This window comes from Bombina bombina, chromosome 5, assembly GCF_027579735.1.
Source record: "Bombina bombina isolate aBomBom1 chromosome 5, aBomBom1.pri, whole genome shotgun sequence".
In the NCBI taxonomy this organism is placed as follows: Eukaryota; Metazoa; Chordata; class Amphibia; order Anura; family Bombinatoridae; genus Bombina; species Bombina bombina.
In genome coordinates, this window is record NC_069503.1 from 473,037,205 (window position 1) to 473,061,973 (window position 24,769).

The 24,769-nt window shown below is 36.2% G+C and overlaps 1 protein-coding gene across 1 annotated transcript in view; it reads right to left on the bottom strand.

The window, feature by feature from the left end:
- Window positions 1-24,769, bottom strand: part of LOC128661511 (uncharacterized) — a 300,034-nt gene that overhangs the window by 161,719 nt on the left and 113,546 nt on the right. Inside the window, exons 28-38 of the mRNA XM_053715761.1 lie at window positions 21,551-21,646; window positions 16,358-16,420; window positions 16,091-16,264; window positions 14,300-14,377; window positions 13,903-14,045; window positions 11,908-12,028; window positions 10,660-10,780; window positions 8,753-8,960; window positions 7,139-7,195; window positions 4,978-5,196; window positions 4,593-4,835 (exon numbers count right to left, since the gene is read on the bottom strand). Of these exons, the coding sequence (XP_053571736.1) occupies window positions 4,593-4,835; window positions 4,978-5,196; window positions 7,139-7,195; window positions 8,753-8,960; window positions 10,660-10,780; window positions 11,908-12,028; window positions 13,903-14,045; window positions 14,300-14,377; window positions 16,091-16,264; window positions 16,358-16,420; window positions 21,551-21,646 (1,523 nt within the window). The remainder of the gene's footprint in view (window positions 1-4,592; window positions 4,836-4,977; window positions 5,197-7,138; window positions 7,196-8,752; window positions 8,961-10,659; window positions 10,781-11,907; window positions 12,029-13,902; window positions 14,046-14,299; window positions 14,378-16,090; window positions 16,265-16,357; window positions 16,421-21,550; window positions 21,647-24,769) is intronic.

Consider the following 24,769-nt stretch of genomic DNA (forward strand, 5'->3'; position numbering starts at 1 on the left):
ACTATCATGAGCCCAATGGAGAATCTTAGGACGGAGACGTTCAGGAACAAATAATAAACCGTCAGGAGATTTAAAGGAAGAAGGAAGATCCTTTTGAGCAGACTGTAACTCCTGTAAACAAGAGGTTGATAATTGAGCTATGACTTCTTGTGGATGAAGTATGGTACCAGATTCTGGAGTAGAGGTAGATTGAAACTGCCTGGATAAGGCATCCGCTTTTATATTCTTAGAACCAGGTATATAGGAAAGATTGTAATTAAAACGTGAAAAGAATAAAGACCAACGAGCTTGTCTGGAATTCAATCGTTTGGCAGTTTGGAGATAAAGAAGATTTTTATGATCCGTGAGTATGGAAAATGGAAAGGTAGTACCCTCCAACCAATGCCTCCATTCGTCCAGAGCCATCTTGATGGCTAATAATTCCTTATTGCCAACGTCATAATTTAATTCAGAAGAAGTAAATTTCTTGGAAAAGAAACCTACAGGATGAATCTTACCCGTGTCAGGTATTCGTTGGGAAAGAACAGCCCCAGCAGCAACAGAAGAAGCATCCACTTCTAGGATAAATTGAAAATCCGGATTTGGGTGACGGAGTATGGGTGCAGAAGAAAAGGCCTTTTTGAGAGACTCAAAGGCCTTAATAGCCTCTGGGGACCACTCTTTACAATCTTGCCCCTTTCTAGTGAGTGACGTGAGAGGAGAAGTAATAGTAGCAAATCCTTTGATAAATTTCCTGTAATAATTGGCGAAGCCAAGAAACCGTTGTAGAGCCTTAAGAGAATCAGGTCTAGGCCAATCCAAAATGGAAGAAAGTTTATTCGGATCCATTTCAAATCCAGATTCAGATATTACATAACCCAAGAAGGGTATGGATTTTTGATGAAATGAACATTTCTCCAATTTGGCGAATAGATGATTGTCTCGTAACCGTTGCAAAACCTTCCTGACATGGTGTACATGATCTTGATAATTGTGAGAAAAAATTAAAATATCGTCAAGGTAGATAATGACGAAGGAGTTCAAAAAATCCCGAAAGATCTCATTGACGAAGTGTTGAAAAACAGCAGGGGCATTACACAGCCCAAAAGGCATAACCAGATATTCATAATGCCCAAATCGAGTGTTAAAGGCTGTCTTCCATTCGTCTCCTTTGCGCATGCGAATAAGGTTATAAGCACCACGAAGGTCTAGTTTGGTAAATATTGTAGCTCCTTGAAGATAAGTGAACAGTTCAGGAATAAGAGGCAGAGGGTAACTATTCTTGACTGTGATTTGATTCAAACCCCGATAATCAATACAAGGTCGCAGTCCTCCATCCTTCTTTCCCACAAAAAAGAAACCAGCCCCAAGAGGAGAAGAGGAAGGTCGAATAAAACCTCTAGCCAAACTATCTTGGATATATTCCTCTAAGGCAACATTCTCTGGCCTTGAGAGCGGATACGTCTTGCCACGAGGGTAGGTTGCCCCAGGAAGTAGATCAATGGGGCAATCAAAAGTACGATGTGGGGGAAGACGTTCTGCTTCTTTCTTGGAAAAAACATCAACGTAATCTTGATAAGGTGTGGGTAACGACCCAGAGGTGTCAATAGTGAGAGCAATGGTGAGAGGCACTTTCGTGGGAATCTGAAGACACCTATTTTGACAAGTATATCCCCAGGAAATGAGTTCGCCTTGAGTCCAGGAGAATACAGGATTATGTAACTGGAGCCAGGGAAGACCCAATATTATGGGAAATTGAGGAGTCGAGATTACATCAAAACATATTGTCTCTGAATGAAGAATTCCAACAGAAAAGAGAATGGGTCTAGTAGCAAACTGGATAAGTCCGGGACCCAAAGGATCTCCACTAACAGTGGAGACTGGAATAGAATATTCCTTTTTGCTTAATGGAATAGAGTGAGTAGTTACAAATGTGGAATCGATGAAGACTCCTCCAGCACCAGAGTCAATAAGAGCTTGAGTATGAATCCTGTCTCCTCCAATTTGAAGAGTAACCGGAACAAAAAGTTTATTATTGAGGGAATGAGATCCTATTTGGCTTAACTTAGTTCCCTGGACAGAAGTTAAGCCCTGGCTTTTACCGGTCTGGTAGGACAATCTTTTAATAAATGTCCTTTAAGGCCACAGTATAAACACAGTCCAAGAGATCGTCTCCTCAGACGTTCAGTTTCAGTTAATCTAATGGTGCCAATTTCCATTGGTTCAGTCTGATCGGAAGGTGGAGAAGCGGGAGTTAAAGGGTTAGAGATACGAGGTACCAGACGAAAAGGACGATTAGAAGCTTTCTGATTTCTCTCTCTTTCTTGTTGGCGTTCGCGGTATCTGGAATCGAGACAAATACAAAGATTTATCAGAGCCTCTAGAGATTCTGGGATTTCACGATAGACCAACTCATCTTTGAGACGTTCAGAGAGTCCTTTGCGAAAAGCTGCTCTAAGAGCTCCCTGATTCCAGGTAGTCTCAGAAGCTAGAGTGCGAAATTCAATGGCATATTGAGATACAGGTTGACCACCTTGTCGTAAGTCTAGAAGAGAAGCTTCAGCCGCGGCAGACCTCCCTGGCTTATCAAAGACATTTGAAAAGACAGAGAGAAATGTATCCACATCCTGGAGTATTGGATCATTCTTTTCAAGCAAAGGTGATACCCAGGCTAAGGCTCTACCTTTCATTAAGGATATAAGGAAAGTGATTCTAGAGGAGGGAGTTGCAAAGAGAACTGGACTATTCCGAAAATGAAGGCGACACTGATTCAAAAAACCCCTACAATCCTCAGGATTCCCATCATATTTGTCCGGAAGAGGTATCCTGGGACTGAGCTGAGCTTGTGTCTGATTGGTAGGATTCGTAGGGGGAGAGGGATCCAAAGGAATAGGATTAGGAGGTATAGGAGCAGCCATATTCTGAAGTAAAATAGTTATCTGATCCAACTTTGCGTCCAAGGATTGTAAGTGGGTAGCATGAGATCCCAATAACTGTCCCTGGTGGGTCACGGCCATGGATAATTCAGTGGGGTCCATTTTTATGGCCCGTTTGTAATGTCAGCCGTAAAGGACCAGCTCAGGATTCAACCCAACTGCTAGCGTGAAAAGTAAAAAACACACGCTAGCACACTGAGAAATATCCTGGACGTGACCCACTCAGGATTGAAGAAAGCAAATGTCCTTTTAAGAAGATAAATAAACTAAGTGAAATTCCTTTAGCAAGTAATAAAGCAAATGTCCCTTTAAGCAGGTTAGTAAATAAACAAGGATTCCTTTTAGCAGGTTTGGATAAGCAAGTGTCCCTTTAAGCAGGTTTAGTAAACAAACTGAGATTCCTTTTAGCAGGTTTGGATAAAGTAAATGTCCCTTTAAGCAGGTTAGTAAATAAACAAAGATTCCTTTTAGCAGGTTTGGATAAAGCAAATGTCCCTTTAAGCAGGTTTAGTAAACAAACTGAGGTTCCTTTTTGCAGGTTTGGATAAAGTAAATGTCCCTTTAAGCAGGTTAGCAAACAAACAGAGATTCCTTTTATCAGGTTTGAATAAAGCAAATGTTCCTTTAAGCAGGTTAGATAAAGCAAATGTCCTTGTATGCAGGTTAGTAAACAAACATAAAATCCTTATTAGCAGGTTAGGCAAACTGGCAGAGAGTATTCAGGCAAGGATTCAGGCAAGGGAGACAAAAAGAATTACTCACACAGGTCCGGTCCGGGAGATAGAACAGAGAAAACAAACGGGCGCCAATTCAGATCTCCCGCCGAGATTTGAAGGCAGGGAGACTCTGACGTCAGGAGGAGAGCCAGATACCGCGTCACGTTGCTAGGCAACGTGACGTGATACAGAGGGGATCTGTGAGCCGCGGCGACACGGCAATGAGCAGATCCAATTCATGACAGAAGGCAAATATTCCACAATTACATATTTCAACATAAAGAAAACTAATGTGGAGGGTTTTAAGATTAAAGGGATATAAAACAGTAAAAACATGCTGGACATAATGATGTATTCAATGCAACGATTAGCCTTAGAATAATATGTAGATGTATTTTTTACAATTATAGTAGCTGTTTAAATATTAAATACATAAGTGTAAATGGTTTAGTTGCTATAAAGTACTTTAGTTTCTATAAAGAAATGGGTGCTGACATGTTTAAAATAGTTTTCTATTGATCTCTGTCTTCTGCTGAGAACAAATTAGGGACAGATATAAATCAGGCAGTAAAGTAGAATTTTGTGTAAACAGGGCAGTGTGTAAACCCTGTTAATATGAAGAAAAAGCTTTTAAAATTAAAACTAATATACCAGTATCAGGTGTGCACTTCTTACTAATACTCATTGGTTTATAGGTATGTCCTACCAATACTCAATGAACATTAGCAGGAACTACCTATCCAACCAATGAGCATTAACAGGAAGTACATATCAGCCAATGAGTATTAGTAGGAAGTACCTATTAACTAATGGGGATATGTAGGGCGTACACAATGATGCAACTGAATTAGTTGCCATTTTTAATTTATGATGTTTTTATGTCAAAAAATTATACATAAAAAAACATGTTTAGATAATAAATCCAATTTTACAATACATCTGATATATTGATAGTAATTACCTGAGATGATGTCACTGCCCAAAAGTATGGGTTTTTCTTAAAGTGTACCAGCTGGCTTATGTAACATTTGTTATTTGAATCAATATTTATTATGCTGTGTCTGTCTATCAATGGTGGTAGATTAAACCTTGTAGAACCTATTGACTGAATATCCTTTTGAGAGTTTTGATGTACATTAACCTGGATCTCCAGTAGGCTTGTACTGATATTAAATTGAAGTTCATTGTTCATTGTGATGTATTTCTGGAGAAAAATACAAAAAAATGAAATATTAAAAAAATCTTCACAATTACAAAATAGATTGCCAAAATAGGAAACAAACGGCACAATATTTACATTAATTTGAAAAGCAAATAAAAAAAAATAACTAATAAAAACAACTTACCAGCATCAAATCACTAATGCTTTTCATTCCATCCAGTATCACATAGTTATTTCTTTCTGAATAGTTGTAAGATATTTCCATTGCTTTAGATATCAATGAGATTAAATTCTCAGACAATGTTCTATCAAGCAAGACTGCTTTATGGTTTACAGGCTCAACATACTCTTTTACAATAGTCTTTACAGCATTTATTATGCATGTTACACTATCCGTAGTAATCTAGTTGAGGGGAGAAAAAAAAACACCATTTATTGATGTAAAGGGTTCCACACCCAAGATCGAGTCACAACTGGCTAAGCAAAAATACATTCCATTTTATCAGTAAAAACAACACAGAAAAGAGCATTGCATATAAAGGATCATTTTATAAATCCTTAATAGATAAAAAAGGAAAAATAAACTAGCTTATCTGATGGCAATGTCATTGCATGTAAAGTTTATGGTTACATTGCATTATTTTCCATTCTGTTATTGCATACAAAAGGGTAGAATACTCTAATCATCTATCAATATTAGGACATCTCAGAATACATGTGTAGGCAGAAGACAATTCCAAAAACAGGGTAAAGCCTGTGACGAAACGTGTGTCAGGCACTAGTCACCCTGCTCCTGGAGTTGTAACTTGTATTTTTTTTTATACATTGTGTTTTATGGGTGCACAGCTCTCACAGGAACCTGAAATAATAACAGATCGCCACTCCATATATGAAAGAGTCATCGATAGATAATAGTATAAGGATAGTTACCCAGGTTTTGCTTGCTGGAATTGTAATTTGCTATGGAACACTTGTTTTTGTTTTTTTTTTTATTATGGAGCAAGGTACTGTTTTTTGAGTTACCTTGTTGTTAAGTGATTTTATATTTTATTTTTATTAATTATAATAAATGCTAAGTTTTAAAAAAAATGTCCCACAAAGTGAAAGGGTTTTGCTGTAAATTATAGTGATGTATTATTCCTGTAAATCTGAGTGTTTAAGGATGATTAACCCTCTTTTATTTTGAAATTAAATTATTTGACATCTAGCACCAACAATTATTAGGTAACCAATTGTTGGTATTTTATACCCTAGCTGGTTACAGATACAGTACTGTACCCACAATTCATTTAACTTGTTTTGATTGTGCTGATGGCAAGATAATTAAAAAAAAATGTTTGTCATATTCAGATTTAACCTATTAGAATTTTATAGGAGATTTCTTTATTGGTTAAATCCAGGTAAGGTCACCTGATTGGCCAGGCTATCTGCACTGCAGTTAATATGCAATGCAAATTCCCTACTATAGGTTAGAGAAACCCACAAATGAGTTAAAGTGATGGTAATTTTGTTTTTCTCTTTTAAAGTATGATTCACATCTTAACTCAAGAAATGTCTTTGGGTCTTGAAATGCCATTGTATATGTAAGTCCTACAAAGATGCCCATCTGGTCTTATAATGAGGCTTCAATGATACATTGCCTACATCTAAAATACACTTGATCAACTGTATTTTCAATATTCACATTTAAAATAAATGTTGTGGTTGTGGATGTATTTTGTGTGAGGTTATTCCTTGTTATTGAATATTAAAGGGACATTAAACCCAAACATGTTCTTTCATGATTCAGACAGAGAATAACATTTTAACAAATATTCAAATTTACTTATTTTATCTAATTTGCTTCATTCTTTAGCTATCCTTTGTTAAAGAAATAGCAATGCACATGGGTGAGCCAATCACATCAAGCAAATATGTGTAGCCACCAATCAGAAGCTACTGAGCCTATCTAGATATGCTTTTCAGGAAGGAATATCAAGAAAATGAAGCAAATTAGATAACAGAAGTAAATTAGAAAGTTGTTTAAAATGGTATTCTCTATCTGAATCGTGAAAGAAAAAATTGGGTTTGCTGTCCCTTTAAGTTAAGCTTTATCTTAGAGAAAAAGATCTACAAACCAGCATAGCATGACACCTATGTTAAAATACAAAATAATCACTGATCATAAATTGACAAGGACTGGTCAGAATTTCTTTTTTCTCGTTATTGAATGTTGCAATATATTTTTATATTATAAGTAATCATTAGAATATAGCATTAAAAAGTAGTTGTCTCAAGCAAATATAATATTTCATTATAGCTATATCTCTAGCATTTTCAACTAAGAGGACATTACTTATTTTTACCTGTTTGGTTTTATTTAAAAGGTCTGTTAGCATTGAAGTGATATCTGTAACTTCATCCTGTAATAAAAAAAAATTAGAATTTAATCATTTTTAATCATTATATAAAATGAAATTGTGATTTTTTTTTAGAATTTTTAAATACATTGGTCCACAAAACACTAATATTATATACAGGAACTTGTGCACTTTTCACAGAGGAAAGCATTTCTATAGTGTAAGGCCCCATACAAAATACCAGACAAATTTTCTCTGGCCAAAATATGTTTTAAAATGTATTAATCTTGTCAGATATATATGCCACACTAGGCAAGCAGTGCATGTATGTTTGTTCCCTTAGCCTTAGCAAAGTCCCTAAAGGTCTTTGACATACAATGCAAGACTGAAAAGGGGCACCATAGCCATAAAAGCTTGCCATATGGAATGCTGCACACCCTGGGTGCATCCTTATTAAAGGGACAGTATACACTCATTTTCATATAACTGCATGTAATAGACACTACTATAAAGAATAAGATGCACAGATACTGATAAAAAATCCAGTTTAAAACTATTTAAAAACTTACTTAGAAGCTCTCAGTTTAGCTCTGTTGAAAAGGTAGCTGGAAAGCCCACTGCAAATGGGAAATAAGACACTCCCCCCTCCCCCTTCTTTTACATATGAAAAGACCCTTTACACAAACAGGAGCAAGCTGGAGAAGGTAGCTGACGGTGTTCTCATAAAACTTTGGGGCTTGGTTAGGAGTCTGAAAATCAGAGCAATGTTATTTAAAAAATAAGCAAAATTATACATAAAAAAAAAATAAAAAAATTATGGGCTATATAAATAGATCATCTACAAAACATTTAAGCAAAGAAAAAATGAGTGTATAATGGCCCTTTAAGTCTATGTGTGCCTTTTAACAGTACACTTTTAAACTATATCAATCAGATCCTACCCTAAGCACATGAAAACCCTAAAATACTAGATAATTCTCATCTGAACAAGGGACAAGCTAAACCAACGTGTTTTTATCTTACTTTTGCCATTCTCAATAGGGTGCAGCTATATCTCTTTTGCTGCATCTAGTAAGGGATCAATATCTGGTTGTCCCCATCACCCATAGGAAGACAAATACTTATTTAAATGTGCCAATGTCTTGAAAACAATTATAAATATTAGACAGGTTGTATACTATTATTAAAGTAAAGGTGAAATATTCAGTAAAGTATATATATGAAACATTTAATCACATAAGTTATCAATGTACAGCTAGTGAAAGCAAAATCCAACCTTTATGTTTATTTAACATATAATACCCAAATTCAGTTATGATAATTTTAGTAAGTTTTGCTAGAAACACAAAAAAAATCAACTATCAAAGTAAAATATTAATGAATAGAAAATGTATCAAGCTAGACCTATTAAAATAGCCTTGAAGCAAAAAAAAAACAAAAAAAACAAAAAACGTATAATTTAGTAAACAACGTGAGTGCATATTAGTTCAACTGTTTTTGGGGAAGAAATATGAATGATTTGACTTCCACTTAGGGATATCCTTAAAATCTAGTCTGTTTAATGCCCATAAAGATTATTGTTGCACAATCCATGATTAGACAATCATTCATATAGTATACCTGGTCTTGAAAGGGTAAACTGCATACAGAGGATATCAATGAATTTCTTAGTTTTCTTTGAAGTTTTCTTTGAAGATCAAAAGGATCTTTGCTTTCTTCTGTATATAACCGATTAAGGACTTCTGTTACCAACACAACATAATTTCGAATCTCAATGTGATTTCCCATCAGTAAAAGTGTAGAAAGATTCTTTAATCCATTATGGTACCTTTAAAGAAGATAAAATAAAAAAACAGAAATGTTACATTTAAGGACATAATATATATCCTTGGAAGCACACTGGAAAATTATTAAAGAAAACCAATAAACTCTAACACCCATCCAAAAACCTTTTAAAATTGAATAGACTTCTAGCAGCTTGAACAAGCCTTACATTGTGCCTGATTTGTTTCAACATATTCAATGGCAGCAAATCAACCAACATATTCCATTACAATATATTTGTTTATCCTGTTTTATTCCCCTATATAACCTGCATCTCTTGGTTGGATCTGCAGGATTGTGGAAGCTGTGGTAAATCAGTATAATAAACTGTGGTAAGCCAGTATAATAAGCTGTGGTAAGCCAGTATAATAAGCTGTGGTAAATCAGTATAATAAGCTGTGGTAAGCCAGTATAATAAGCTGTGGTAAGCCAGTATAATAAGCTGTGGTAGGCCAGTATAATAAGCTGTGGTAAGACAGTATAATAAGCTGTGGTAGGCCAGTATAATAAGCTGTGGTAAAGCAGTATAATAAGCTTTGGTAAGCCAGTATAATAAGCTGTGGTAAGCCAGTATAATAAGCTGTGGTAGGCCAGTATAATAAGCTGTGGTAAGCCAGTATAATAAGCTGTGGTAGGCCAGTATAATAAGCTGTGGTAGGCCAGTATAATAAGCTGTGGTAAGCCAGTATAATAAGATTTGGTAAGCCAGTATAATAAGCTGTGGTAAGCCAGTATAATAAGCTGGGGTAAGCTAGTATAATGAGCAGCCAGGAGCAGCAGCAGAAAGTAAACAATATGAATAGCAGGTGAGTCTTCCATGGTTTGAAAAGGACAAAAAAACAAGAGATAAAAAGTGAGTGGATCACAATTTTTGTACAACCTTGTATAAAAAGGGGCTTTAAAAAAAAAAAAAAAGCATCATATAGTACTGAACTGAGTAGGGTTGAAAGACTCAAAAGCAATTCATTTGTTTGGGATACTGGAATGATAAAGGACTAATGATTTGTGAGGGAGATTTCTGATGCTGGAGCCAAAGTTGAAAGGAAAATAAATGATGGCCAAAAAATACTCAGGTGATGTAAAATCAAGCAAATAGGGGCTGAGGTAAATACAATAGGTACCTAGATAAAGTATGGGGAATGGATTGTGTATTAAAGGAACATCTGAAGTGTTAGCATATTGTAATCTTAATGTGATCATAATGTCACTCCCTAATTTCAGCAACTCTGAAATGCCTCATGTAGCAGTAATACCAAATTTTGGTTAGGGGTTAGGCTTAGGGATAGGTTTAGGGGTCAATGTTACAGTTTGAGAAAGAGGTTAGTGTTTAGCAAAAGACTTACGTGTTGTCATCCAAAGAGTTAATTTGTATAGGCAGTGTTAGTTAACACCATGGTTGATAGAAACGGCTGCATCACATTGTATTTTTTGGCCTCCAAGAATTAACAAGACATTGCAATTGTAGGAGCATAAGATTGAAAAAAGTTAAAGTAGCTGTAGTGTATATAATTAAACACCCAACTCCATAAACTGCTCAGTACCACCACAGTGCTGCTTAGACTCCACCTTGGTGCCTTTTACCCCATCCCGAAGGTGCTGAGGTCCAATCCCCCAGAATCTCAGTCCCAAAGGTTAAAACATCATGCATTTTATTATGCACAGTATTTATTATGAAGGGCATCACTTATAATAAATATACTTACAAATCCCACTCTGGCATGGTTCCTGTTGTATTCCTGGCAAAAATGGGTAACACAGTAACATTTACTGGGCATTGCTGGGTTTTTGATCCAAACCGATTTGTTATTTCCATGAAAATAGTAACTAAAAAAACAAAAACAGTAAAAAAGCATGCCATATTACTTTCAAATAAAATATTTTTGAAAAGGTAGTCATTTTTGTTCTCAAGCTATTACATGTTTAAATTTGCATTTATCTTTAATTCATCATGAAATTGTTCTTTTCTAAACAGGTTTACTATTATATTGTTATTCAATATGTCATAAATGTATTAATTAAGCTGTTTTTATGACCATTTGAATACCTCCTTATGTTATCATTTATATCAAAAGTTTGAGTTTACAATTTGTGGTTTCAATTATGAACTAATAAAAAGGCTGAGCTTAAAATAAAACAACTTCATTGTGCGAGGAAACATAATTATTTGATCTAGATTTGACTTATGTTTGCTTTGTGAAAAAAATGCATGTGCACAAGTAGTAACAGGTCAGTCTCTGTCCCATAATGCAACGGGCAGACATTTACTATAATAGCTTGGTGATACAGTTCCAGTATTCTTCCTGCCTCCAATTTGTTACAGGTTGTGTAGGGTAGATGCATGTAAGTATTTAGAAAGTGCAATTAAACCACATGCATAGCGTGCAGTCAATGAACTGGAAGTGATTTATTAAACTTTATTCATCATTAACATGTTCATTTAAAGGGAAACTAAACCCAACTGTTTTTGTTTGTGATTCAGATAGAGCATGCAATTTTAAAAAACTTTCTAATTTACTCCTATTAACAATTTTTCTTTGTTCTCTTGCTATCTTTATTTGAAAAAGAAGGCATCTAAGCTAAGGAGCCATCCAATTTTTGGTTTAGGACACTGGACAGTACTTATTTATCCACCAATCAGCAAGAACAACCCAAGTTGTTCACCAAAAATGGGTCGGCATCTAAACTTACATTCTTGCTTTTCAAATAAAGATACCAAGAGAATGAAGACAATTAGATAATAGGAATAAATTAGAAAGATGCTTAAATTTGCATGCTCTATCTGAATCACAAAAGAAAATATTTGGCTTCAGTGTCCCTTTAAGTATGCAAAGATACATAGAGAAAAAAAAGCATAAATTTACAATGCCTTCTAAATAAAACAAAATAATCAGAAAACATTTCCTAAGTTAGAGTTAATTATAAGGTATTAAGATATTACCAAAGACTTTTACCTCTATAAAATTCAGCTGGGTCTCCGGAAGGTAAACTAAAATAATACTCATTGTCTCTTCCTTTATACAATATCTTCCTGGAGGATCTTCCAGTTTGGTAACTAAATTCATAATGAAGGTCCTAGCCAATAAATAAATAAAACAAAATAAAACACAGTAAATTGCTATCTGTCATTTAATGTAGTCTACTCCATTCAAAAATGTTATTTAAGAAATAAAACATATATACAATGTAAATATGTTACTCTACCTATAATGCAAAGGGAGGGTGATTCATCAATTCAACATGTAAAGCCAACAAATTCCAATGCTCATTCTTTACCTCACAATATACAATACAAAAAAATTGATTGTATAGCGGTAACAGTTTTTTTTCATGCTCTCTACGTTTTGGCGTCCTGGTTTTTCCCAAGTAGCAGTCTCAGTTGTTTTTTTTTCCACTTTTTGTTAAATTTGTGCTTTGACACTTCATTATAAGTATCCAAGGATATAAACAAACTATCATCTGTTCAAAGGAGGGCTAGTAAATATTACATAGTCTAAAAAGTAAAACTTACCAGTAAAGGCTCAATAACCTAACTATGTATAGCCCAAAGGAGAGAAGGGAAAGAGGTGGTTGACTCATGGAATAAACTTCCATTAGAAGTGATAAGGACAAACACTTTGGGTGACTTCAAGAATCCCTGGGATAAGCATAAGGCTATCATATGAACTAAATATATTTACACTTTTAACACTTTTTGGCAGACTTGTTGGGTGTATGGTTGTATGGGTTGGGAAAATGTTTATGATTCCATACACAAATAATTAATCAATATTGCTTAGTAGAGAACATATATACACAGTATAGTTATATAGTTATGTATATATATATATATATATATATATATATATATATATATGTATATATATATGTAAAACCATAGAATTCAAAGAGGGTGTACTTTCTATTTCACATGACTATATATAGTGTACCAAAATACTGTCAGATGTATGTAAAAAATATCTGTTTATGAATAAATAGAACACATTCTGCTATGTGAAGAACATTGGAATGTGAAATATTCTTATTTTCATGTTGGTTAGCGCACTTGAGAATATGAGACCGGGTTAGGGGTTCCCCCCCCCCACACACTTTTTGCTCTATTGACTTCTATTGGGAATAGGTTTTTACGCACTCAATATTGTAAGTTCGGCTTTTTACACTCGCTGGGTTAGCACACAACCAAAACAGTATTTTTTCCACTTTTAATACAAACGCAACCCGGTGTGCACAAAAATCTTACTTCTAGCGTAGTTAACATTCAAGCAGGAGCGTTAAATAACACTCCATTTGTAATCTGGCCCTATATTACTTAGCAACCATTATTTCTAAGTTTTTTTCACTAGTAGTTACTAGAATCCAAGGGGTCCATTTATTAATGTGCGGACGGATATGATCCGATATAGCGGATCATGTCTGCCGCATATCGATAAATGCCGACAGCATAAGCTGTCGGCATTTATCATTGCACCAGCAGTTCTTGTGAACTGCTGGTGCAATACATCCCCCCCCCCAGATTTGCGGCCAATCGGCTTCTAGCAGGGGGTGTCAATCAGCCCGATCGTATTCGATCGGGTGGATTGCTATCTGCCACCTCCGAGGTGGCGGACAAGTTAAGGAGCAGTGGTCTTAGGACCGCTGCTTCTTAACTTCCATTTCAGTCGGAACTGAAGCGGAGTGGTTTGGAGGCAGCATCCACTGCTTTTTAAATAGACCCCCAAGAGTTGATTATAATGTAGTAAAAAATGTGTGCTATAAAGCTCACTCTGCATGAATAGTGCTTAATTTTCTATTGTAAAGGTTAAGTTCTACTGGCTTTAAAATATCTTTAAGTAGTACAGGTTAGAAATTATAATTTCATAATTAACCAATAAAGTATCTGCGATACAAGAACTTTCCTAAATATCAATTGGTAACTTAGTACATTAAATCTAATTGGTAATGAATGGTACCTTCTGGCCTGAAGTACAAAATATGCTGAAAACAGTGTGTAGTTCAAAACCCTCTTTGTATCGAACAGCACAAGTAATTCTCTGTGGCATTTCATTGACAGTAAAGTACAGCTGGGACTTGCCAATTATGTTTCCGCGAGATGCTGTAAAAAAGGAAGAAAAAAGCAATATACAATAATATTATAAAACAAGCTTTTTCATTTTATTCAGAATTTGCTATAAAGTGTAACATTACATTTCAACAAACAGAATACTCACATTATAAATCATATTTACAGGAGAAAATAGTTTATTTGAAAGTAATGAAACGCAAAGTTTGCTGTTGACAATGAGTTATTTAATCCAATGTAACTTGATAAACTTAAATACAGATATAATTAAATATTACATGACTTACCAATAGACAGATCAAGCATATACATGTTGCTAGACTTCAGCACAAAAGGGTTGAAAATTACAGTCTGGGAAGAAATGCCTAATGAAATGAGAGTACAGTTACATTAATTCCACATAAATATGTTTGTATCTAGTTAATCAATTGTATAATATGTTTAAATATTCAATCATAAATGAACATTTAAATGATCATATTTAATGTCTGTAGATGTTTTATAGTGTAAAAGTTATAACTAACTAAAAAAGGGCTTTACTTACACGTGAACAGCGAATGCACAAGAAAAAGCAAAGAAACATCAATTGAAACTGGCAAGCCCAGAAAGAAGAATTTTAAAGTAAAAAAAATCATTTTAAAAATAGATAAAAATTAAATTTCTGACTGGAATATCACTATTACATTTTCCCCATGGAAGTGGGGGCTTATGTGGGCCGAATGCATTTGAAAACTATTGACTGGTTAGGGAATGGGTTGGAATGAGTTTAAATTTAGAACATTACTATGGGGTCTATCACAATCCTGTAGAAAACAGAAAGCCACCATTAAAGTCTAAGGGCATTGTGTTCATAAATAATATGATATGTTTGTCTACAGGATTGTGATCGACCCCTAAAGCTGATATGATAAGTAAAGTCATTCAGATGAATTGGAATCTGGGTCTGTATTATATAGGTATAAAACCAGGGGTCAAGTCCTACAAAAAAAAGTGTGGGAACTCTCCAAGACTTCCACCCCCTTCACAATAAATATTGTTTTATACACATACACACACTGTATTTATATGTACAGTATATAATCTATACACTTTGGTTAATGAAAGTAAATTAAAACCAATGAAGGGTTGAAACATTGCCTTTGGGCTTGAGACTCATCCTCTGTCACAGAATCTCACTCACTTAAGGTACAATAGTCCTATTTCTGCTAAGGGGAGCTAAATAACCCCAGAGCAAGCCACACAGAAATGTAAGCACCATGTTTTCCACACAGTGTGGGGTGATCACACAGTAGGGCAGCTGACAGGCTTGCATTTAGTGTATTGTAGGAAGTGCTACTGCCCATTACTAGAGGATATCACTATCCCTCTAACCAGACTGTGCTCAAGCTCCTCCCACCAGCAGCAGCAGTGTTTACTAAAGCATTTCTGCTATCTGTCCAGGGGGAACTTAGTTGTTCCTGCAAAAATAGTGCAGGAACTCCGTTCCTATGCGTTCCCACTGGACTTGACCCTTGTATAAAACCACCAAATTTGTAAACGGAGCTAGGGATCACTTGTAAACCTTTCCATTCATATGTTATTTAGTATTGAAAGTTGGTGAACAAAAACTCATTAACTACTTAAAGGGACAGTGTACTTAAACATTTCTCCCCTTTAATGTGTTCATAATGATCAATTTTACCTGCTGGACAGTACTACATTTTTCACGAACAACTACGTTACCCTTATTTTTTCTTTTGAAATAGCTACTTTTGCTAGTGGTATCCCCACTTATACTGAAAATAATTACACTCCCAGTTGGAGCTGTAAGAGACGAGAACATTGAGTGTATAAAAACATAAGGAGATCTGATGGGTCGTGGTTCAAAGAGCACATTTCATATGCACAAATAAAGTTAAATGAGCTATTGGCCATATATGTTATACTCTGAAACTAGTATAACAAATCATTAGAAACACATTAAGGGGAAATAATTTTACAGTACACTATCCCTTTAAAGATAATAAAAAATAAACAGCACCCCAGTAGATGTTAATTGTGTAAATAAAGTTATAGCTAACAGATTAGTACATACATACCTGAGGCAGTATAGCTATGAAACACACTGTTGCTTATGTGATGTTGGAACCAGTCTATCATGAGTATTGCAGCTGGCGCATTGTCTAAACGTGACACATCCACAAGGTTATCCCCTTCCTCTTCTTTAGGAATCTCATCATCTGACAGTGAACTTGGAATACTACTAATTTCTCCTTGAAAGCAAAATAATTAATTGTTAATAAACAAAATATTAATTGTTTTATTATTTCACACAATTGTATTGCTAAGTTATAGAATGGTCTTACCTTCTGATCTTCCTCTTGAGCCTCCTCTACCCTCCTGAATGCTGGTCAAATGAGTATCAAAATCTGTAATATTAAACAATATTGTCTGTCACAAAAAATATATATTGTAATATAAAATAATTATGCTTAGAAAGAAAATTACAGTATACATTAATTATTTTGCACCATTTTCCTTTTCATTTAACTCCATATCCGGAGAGAACAGGAAGTTTTTTTTACAAACTTTGCCCTGTACATCCTACACAGCAATTGTTTGATCACTATAGAAGTTAATTTATAACTATAATTATCTGACCTCAGCAGAAGAGATAATAGGATATTAAAATTACAATTTTACACATAAGAGCAACGTTACACATCTACTCCTAAGTTGTCCTCTGTAATGATCATCTTATTTATCAAGTTTTATGTTAGCAGCCACCAACTGTTACAGCACACTTCCAAAGCAATTTTGTATGAACATTCCAGTGAGTGTCAGCATTTCAGATTGATATTATATATATATATATATATATATATATATATATATATATATATATATATATATACAGTATCTCACAAAAGTGAGTACACCCCTCACATTTTCGTAAATATTTTATTATTTCTTTTTATGTGACAACACTGCAGAAATTACACTTTACTACAATGCAAAGAAGTGAGTGTACAGCCTGTATAACAGTGTAAATTTGCTGTCCCCTCAAAATAACTCAACACACAGCCATTAATGTCTAAACCGCTGGCAACAAAAGTGAGTACACCCCCAAGTGGAAATGTCCAAATTGGGCCCAAAGTGTCAATATTTTGTGTGGCCACCATTATTTTCTAGCACTGCCTTAACCCTCTTGGGCATAGAGTTCACCAGAGCTTCACAGGTTGCCACTGGAGTCCTCTTCCACTCCTCCATGACAACATCATGGAGCTGATGGATGTTAGAGACATTGCGCTCCCCCACCTTCCGTTTGAGGATGCCCCACAGATGCTCAATAGGGTTTAGGTCTGGAGACATGCTTGGCCTGTCCATCACCTTTACACTCAGCTTCTTTAGCAAGGCAGTGGTCATCTTGGAAGTGTGTTTGGGGGTGTTATCATGTTGGAATATTGCCCTGTGGCCCAGTCTCCAAAAGGAGGGGATCATGCTTAGCTTCAGTATGTCACAGTACATGTTGGCATTCATGGTTCCCTCAATAAACTGGGCCGGCAGTACTCATGCAGGCCCAGACCATGACACTCCCACCTCCCTGCTTGACTGTAAGCAAGACACACTTGTCTTTGTGCTCCTCACCTGGTTGCCGCCACACACGCTTGATACCATCTGAACCAAATAAGTTTATCTCGGTCTCATCGAACCACAGGACATGGTTCCAGTAATCCATGTCCTTTGTCTGCTTGTCTTCAGCAAACTGTTTGCAGGCTTTCTTGTGCATCATCTTTAGAAGAGGCTTCCTTCTGGGACGACAGCCACCCAGACCAATTTGATGCAGTGTGCGGCGTATGGTCTGAGCACTGACAAGCTGACCTCCCACCCCTTCAAACTCTGCAGCAATGCTAGCAGTACTCATATGTCTATTTCCCAAAGACAACCTCTAGATATGACGCTGAGCATGTGCACTCATCCTCTTTGGTTGACCATGTTGAGGCCTGTTCTGAGTGGAACCTGTCCTGTGAAACCGCTGTATGGTCTTGCTGCAGCTCAGTTTCAGGGTCTTGGCAATCTTCTTATAACCTAGGCCATCTTCATGTAGAGCAACAATTCTTTTTTTCAGATCCTCAGAGAGTTCTTTGCCATGAGGTGCCATGTTGAACTTCCAGTGACCATTATGAGAGTGTGAGAGCGATAACACCAAATTTAACACACCTGCTCCCCATTCACACCTGAGACCTTGTAACATTAACGAGTCACATGACACCGGGGAGGGAAAATGGCTAATTTAGCCCAATTTGGACATTTCCACTTAGAGGTGTACTCAATTTTGTTGCCAACAGTTTAGACATTAATGGCTGTGTGTTGAGTTATTTTGAGGGGACAGCAAATTTACACTGTTATACAGGCTGTACACTACTTCACTACTTTACATTGTAGCAAAGTGTCATTTCTTCAGTGTTGTCACATGAAAAGATATAATAAAATACTTACAAAAATGTGAGGGGTGTACTTACTTTTGTGAGATATTGTATATATATATATATATATATATATCCAGAAAAAGACTGCACTCACTGGGCTTATAAGTAAAAAATAGCTTTTAATATTCCATATTTAAAATGGGGAAATTGGCATGACATTTCAGTGCTGTACTAGCACCTTTATCAAATGTACCCAAAGAGAAAAGGACAGTGTCAATGTAGGTGCATCCTCAGTGTGATTCCCCAAAGGAAGACATAAAAGTCACAAAACCTCAGCTTATTTAAACACCTCCTACGTGAGCAATCAAAGGTAACCATTTGAGATGAGTGTGATTCGTGTTTTTGTTGCAGACAAGCATGTCCTGCTCTCTGCCGGTGGCTAATCACTTCCTGAATGGTGTCATTCCATATTTGGGCCAATCATCATATAGAGATTCCACATGGCTAATTTACATATCTGTCAACATGGATATTAGGCCCTGCCCATCAGGCTTGTATTTCAATGTAAATTGGATATTTTTAGACCATAGGGAATAAGTAAAACCGGATATAAATCACACGGTTCTTGGCATCATTGCTGCAACTAGGAGACCATGCTCCATATCCGTGCCCCACATATAGCGGGTATATCCGTCATACATAATATTCCTTACTCTGGTAACCAATTGACAGAGGTTTGAACACAATGTCATAAGCACCATCAGATGTACTTGACAGATTGTGTCTGTGAACCTGTGGTTGGCCATTCTGTCTTTGAAAACAGTTATCATTTTCCCCACATAAAAAAGGGAACATGGGCATATGTATATGACATATATGCTGCTACATGTGAGACAATGTCATATAGAGTATCATTTGTTCTTATGTGGAAGTTGAAAGGAATCTCCTACATGCATGCTATTACAAGTTGCACAGTCTCTTAATGCTTTCAAAGACAGAATGGCCAACCAAAGGTTCTCCATTAGAGAGGCACTAACAAATAGGGAATCAGATCTCCTGGTGGGACGACATTTTGTCACACACAGACACAATCTTTCAAGTCTGTGCAGTATGATAATTGACCACATCCCACCACAAAGTAGGGGTGGGGATCGCGCAAGGAGGCTATTACAACTCAAGTCCAGGTGGATCTTTATGTTAGACACGGTATCCCCAAAGGGACTAAACATAAAACTGGACTTTGGACGATTCATTGGTTAAAGTAAAATTAAAGAAAATAAAATACAATACAGAGATCCTGCACTAGATACCAAAAATTGGGGTAATGGGGTATCTTTTTCCTCAGAATATAATGAACCTCCGGATACTGAACTTTAGACAATCCCTCTATTATGTGCTATGTGGACACTATTGATTTTAACTCTCTATACAGTATGTCCCTTTCCTGGCTTCTATGCCCTCTACCTTTGGACAAGAACCCTCCCATAAGAGCTTTCCTTTAGTTTACTGTGAACGTGTGTGATTTACAGACTGACTACTATTTCCATCTGATGGCGCTTATGACATCGTGTTCAAATCACTGTCAATTGGTTACCAGAGTGAGGAGTATTATGTATGATAGATATACACGCTATATGTGGGGAACAGATATGGAGCATGGTCTCCTAGTTGCAGAAATGATGCCAAGAACCGTGTGATTTATATCCAGTTTTACTTACTCCAATTGTTCTAAAATGATCCAATTTACATTGAGACGCAAGCCTGATGGGTGGGGCCTAATATCCATGTTGTCGGATATGCAAATTAGCCATGTGGAATCTCTATATCACGACTGGCCCAAATATGGAATGAATCACACCATTCAGGAAGTGATTAGCCACCGGCAGAGAGCAGGACGTGCTCATCTGCAACACAAACACAAATCACACTCATCTGCAAACGGTTACCTTTGATTGCTCAAGTAGGAGGTTTTTAAATAAGCTGAGGTTTTGTGACTTTTATGTTTTCCTTTGGGGCATCATACTGAGGATGCACCTACACTGAGACTGTCCTTTTCTCTTATTAAACATTTGATAAAGGTGCTAGTACAGCACCGAAACGTCATGCTAATTTCCACATTTTAAATATGGAATATTAAAAGCTATTTTTTTACTTATAAGCCCAGTGAGTGCAGTCTTTTTCTGGATTTCTGCATAACGTTCTAGACATATGCACCCTGGCTGATGCTACGTTGTGGAACAGTAGTGCAAAACCGTTTTTGGACTCTATACAGTATATATATATATATATATATATATATATACATACAGTATGTATATATATATATACTGTATATATTATATATTTGTTACGAGTAAAGTAAGAAAGCCGGGTAATCCTAGGCTTACCCGGATAAAACGGAAGCGGCTGTGGGAAAAGCCTGATGTACTATACTGTAATGTAATGTAATTCCCCCATGTACACTATTTCTTTTGCCTCTTCCTGGGGAGTTCAAGGAAGGTGCCCCGCCAATTCTCTGGCATTCACCTCAAGTGAACCTTTGCCCCCCTTGAACCACCCAGATGTAGGCAAAAATAGACAGTGAAGCTTTATGATCATACATCGGGATTTACGCCGTTTGGGTAATGTCCGTTTTACCCGGGCAATCCTAGGATTACCCAATATCTGACTTTACCCGCAACATATATACACACCGTATGTATGTATATATATATATATATATAGATATACAAACACACATACATACACACATTGTGTGTGTGTGTAGTGTGTCTAATATGACTTTTTGTAAGAAAAAGAAAAGAAAAATAAAGATTGAAATATTATAGGTGAGGGTTCAAAATGGCCTGTGCATTAAAGAAAGATTCATCTTAAACAGCCACAAGTAAACACTGTATCCAAGGCTTCCATAAAACAGAGGTGACACAACACAGAGAACCCCTCTGACATTTCTTATGACACATAATTATTAACTTAAAGATACACTCTCATATTATATAGATTAGAACTGATAAAGTAACAGATATTGTGTAAGTGTTCATTTTTTTATTTATTTTATTTTGATGTGAGATTTCTTTTCATTCATGGTCAAACAACATTAAAAAATAAAAAATTGAGAACAACATTTACCTGTAGTTGTGTGATTTCCTATGAACATGGATAAATCAAACCCTCCTTCTCCAGATATGAAACCTCTACTTGTCCAGTTAGTAGATCCATGGACTTCTGGTTTTATGGAAAGTAAAAGTTAAATTACATGGTACAATAATATTGTGTTTTCCTAATATGAGAAAAACTAATAACTGCGATTGAGTTAGACAATAAATGCATTGAAGATATTATAAATTTGTGTCTCAAAATTTATCATTCACCATTTTTATTCCAAATAAAGTTTTATGCTGCAATTAATCAAACTTTAACCATTTGATACAGGGACATACTTTAACTTTGGGCCTTTAAAACTAACAAAAAAAATATATATTTTTTTTTAAACCAACATAAACAAATAAATACGAAAATAGATTTAAATTAATTTGAAACAAGTAAGCAATAGTAATGAATACAATCCTCCATGTGCAAGTTCTTTTTCCTTTTATTATTTGATTTGTAAAGTGTTTTTTTTTTCTTTAAACAAAATTATAGCACTTCTCAGAAATGCCTCTACTAGATACAATCACCTAGATTACGAGTTTTGCGTTACGGCTTTTAACGCTGAACAAAATGGCAATTTCAGCATAAAAGCAGTATCGCAGCTATTGCAAGTCATGTTGGTATAGCTATACCGCAAGCATTTTAGCCTGTAACACAATGTCCATTCTGCACTCAAAAAGCTTGCGTTACAGCCTATAGCAACACGATTCATACCGCCATCTAAAAGCAGTAGTTATGAGTTTTGCGCCACAAAAATGTTTCATAAAACTCATAACTAAAATGTTACAAAGTACACTAACACACATAAACTAACTATTAACCTCTAAACCGCCATCCTCCCGCATCGCAAACACTATATTAAATCTATTAACCCCTAATCTGCCGCTCCCGACAGCGCTGACACTAATAAAAATTATTAACCCCTATTCCGCCACTCCCCGACATCGCCAACACTATAATTAAGCTTGTAACCCCTATTCCACAGCTCCCCGACATCGGCGACACTATAATAAAGTTATTAACCCCTATTTCTCCACTCCCCAACATAGCGGCCACACTATAATAAAGTTATTAACCCCTAAACCTCCGGCCTTCCACATCTGCGCAACTAAATAAACCTATTAACCCCTAAACCACCGCCCCCCCCACATTTCCGCCACTAAATAAACCTATTAACCCCTAAACCGCCGGCCCCCCACATTGCAAAACACTAAATTAAACTATTAACCCCTAAACCTAACACCTCCTAACTTTAAATTAAAATTACAATATAACTATATTTTAATAAATAAAAACTTACCTGTGAAATAAAAATAAACCTAACATTAAACTATAAATTAACCTAATATTACTATTCGAATAAAATAAAAAATACTACCAATTAAAAAATCTATATTACAAATTTAAAAAAAACTAAAACTACGAGAAAAATTAAAACATCTAAAATTTAAAAAAATAAACACTAAATTACGAAAAATAAAAAACTCTAAGCTTACAAAAAATAATAAAGAAATGATCAAAAATAAAAACAATTACACCTAATCTAATAGCCCTATAAAAATAAAAAGCCCCCCAAAATAAAAACACCCCCAGCCTACAATAAACTACCAATAGCCCTTAAATAGGCCTTTTGTAGGGCATTGCCCTAAGTTAAACAGCTCTACCTGTAAAAAAAATACAAAGTCCCCCCAACAGTAAAACCCACCACCTAACCAACCCCCTAAAATAAAAAACCTAACTCTAAAAAAAACCTAAGCTACCCATTGCTCCTAAAGGGGCATTTTTATGGGCATTAAGCTCTTTTTCATTGCCCTTAAAAGGGCATTAAGCTCTTTTTCAAAAGCCCAAACCCTAATCTGAAAAAACACCCCAAAAAATAAAAAAAATACTTAACACTAAGTCCGGACATCCAGGAGGCGAGAAGTCTTCATCCAGGTGGCGACATCTTCATCCATCACGGGGGCTTCTTCTATTCTTCATCCCGGTGGAGCTGAGCCGTGAAGACATCCAGCGCAGAGTGTCCTCTTCATACGGTCCCCGCCATACACTGAAGCTTCAATGTAAGGTAGCCATTTCAAAATGGCGTACCTTGCATTCCTATTGGCTGATTTGATTCTTCAAATTCAAATCAGCCAATAGGATGAGAGCTTCTAAAATCCTATTGGTTGTTCAAAACAGCCAATAGGATGAGATTTTAGTAGCTCTCATCCTATTGGCTGTTCATCCTATTGGCTGATTTGAATTTGAAGAAGCAAATCAGCCAATAGAAATGCAAGGTACACCATTTTGAAACGGCTACCTTGCATTGAAGCTTCAGAGTACGACGGGGACTGTTGTGGGAGGCCGGAGGTTTAGGGGTTAATAGGTTTATTTAGTTGTGGAGATGTGGGAGGCCAGAGGTTTAGGGGTTAATAACTTTATTATAGTGTCGGCGATGTCAGGAAGCGACGGAATAGGGGTTAATAACTTTTATTAGTGGCGGTGATGTCGGGAGCAGCAAATTAGGGGTTAATAACTTTATTTAGGTGGCGGCGATGTCGGGGGAGGCGGATTAGGGGTGTTTAGACTTGGAGTTTATCATGTTAGGGTGTTAGGTTTAAACGTAAACCTAAGACATCAATGCGTTGAGAATTTTCATTCCGCGATCACAGGTGTTTGTTTTTTTCTAACACTCGCTCCCTATTGATGTCTATGGGGAAAGCATGCATGAGCACGTCAAAGCAGTCCTTGGATTTTGTGCGGTATGGAGCTTAACACCACCATATCGCATGCACAAGGAGGCTTTTCAGTAACTCGTAATGGCAGCGCTATGGAGGGTGAAATAATGCAACTTCTTTGGCATTAGTTTCGCACCCTGTTTAGAGCAAAACTCATAATCTAGGTGAAAGACAGCTAACCCTTTAACTACTAAGTATCGGCTAGATTACGAGTTTTGCATTATAATTAAAAAAGCAGCGTTAAGGCTCATAACGCTGCTTTTTTACTACCGCTGCTATTACGAGTCTTGTAGGTACCGCTATCCCACACACTTTTTTGGCTGTACCGCAAATTAACTTACGCAATTTTTGTAAAAGTCTTTTTTCAATGGGACTTCCATTGCGCCGGTATTACAAGCTTTTTTTTTTAGGCCAAAAAGTGAGCGGTATAACCTATCCGGCAAGATTCGTAACACATTCTGAAGTCAGTAGTTATGAGTTT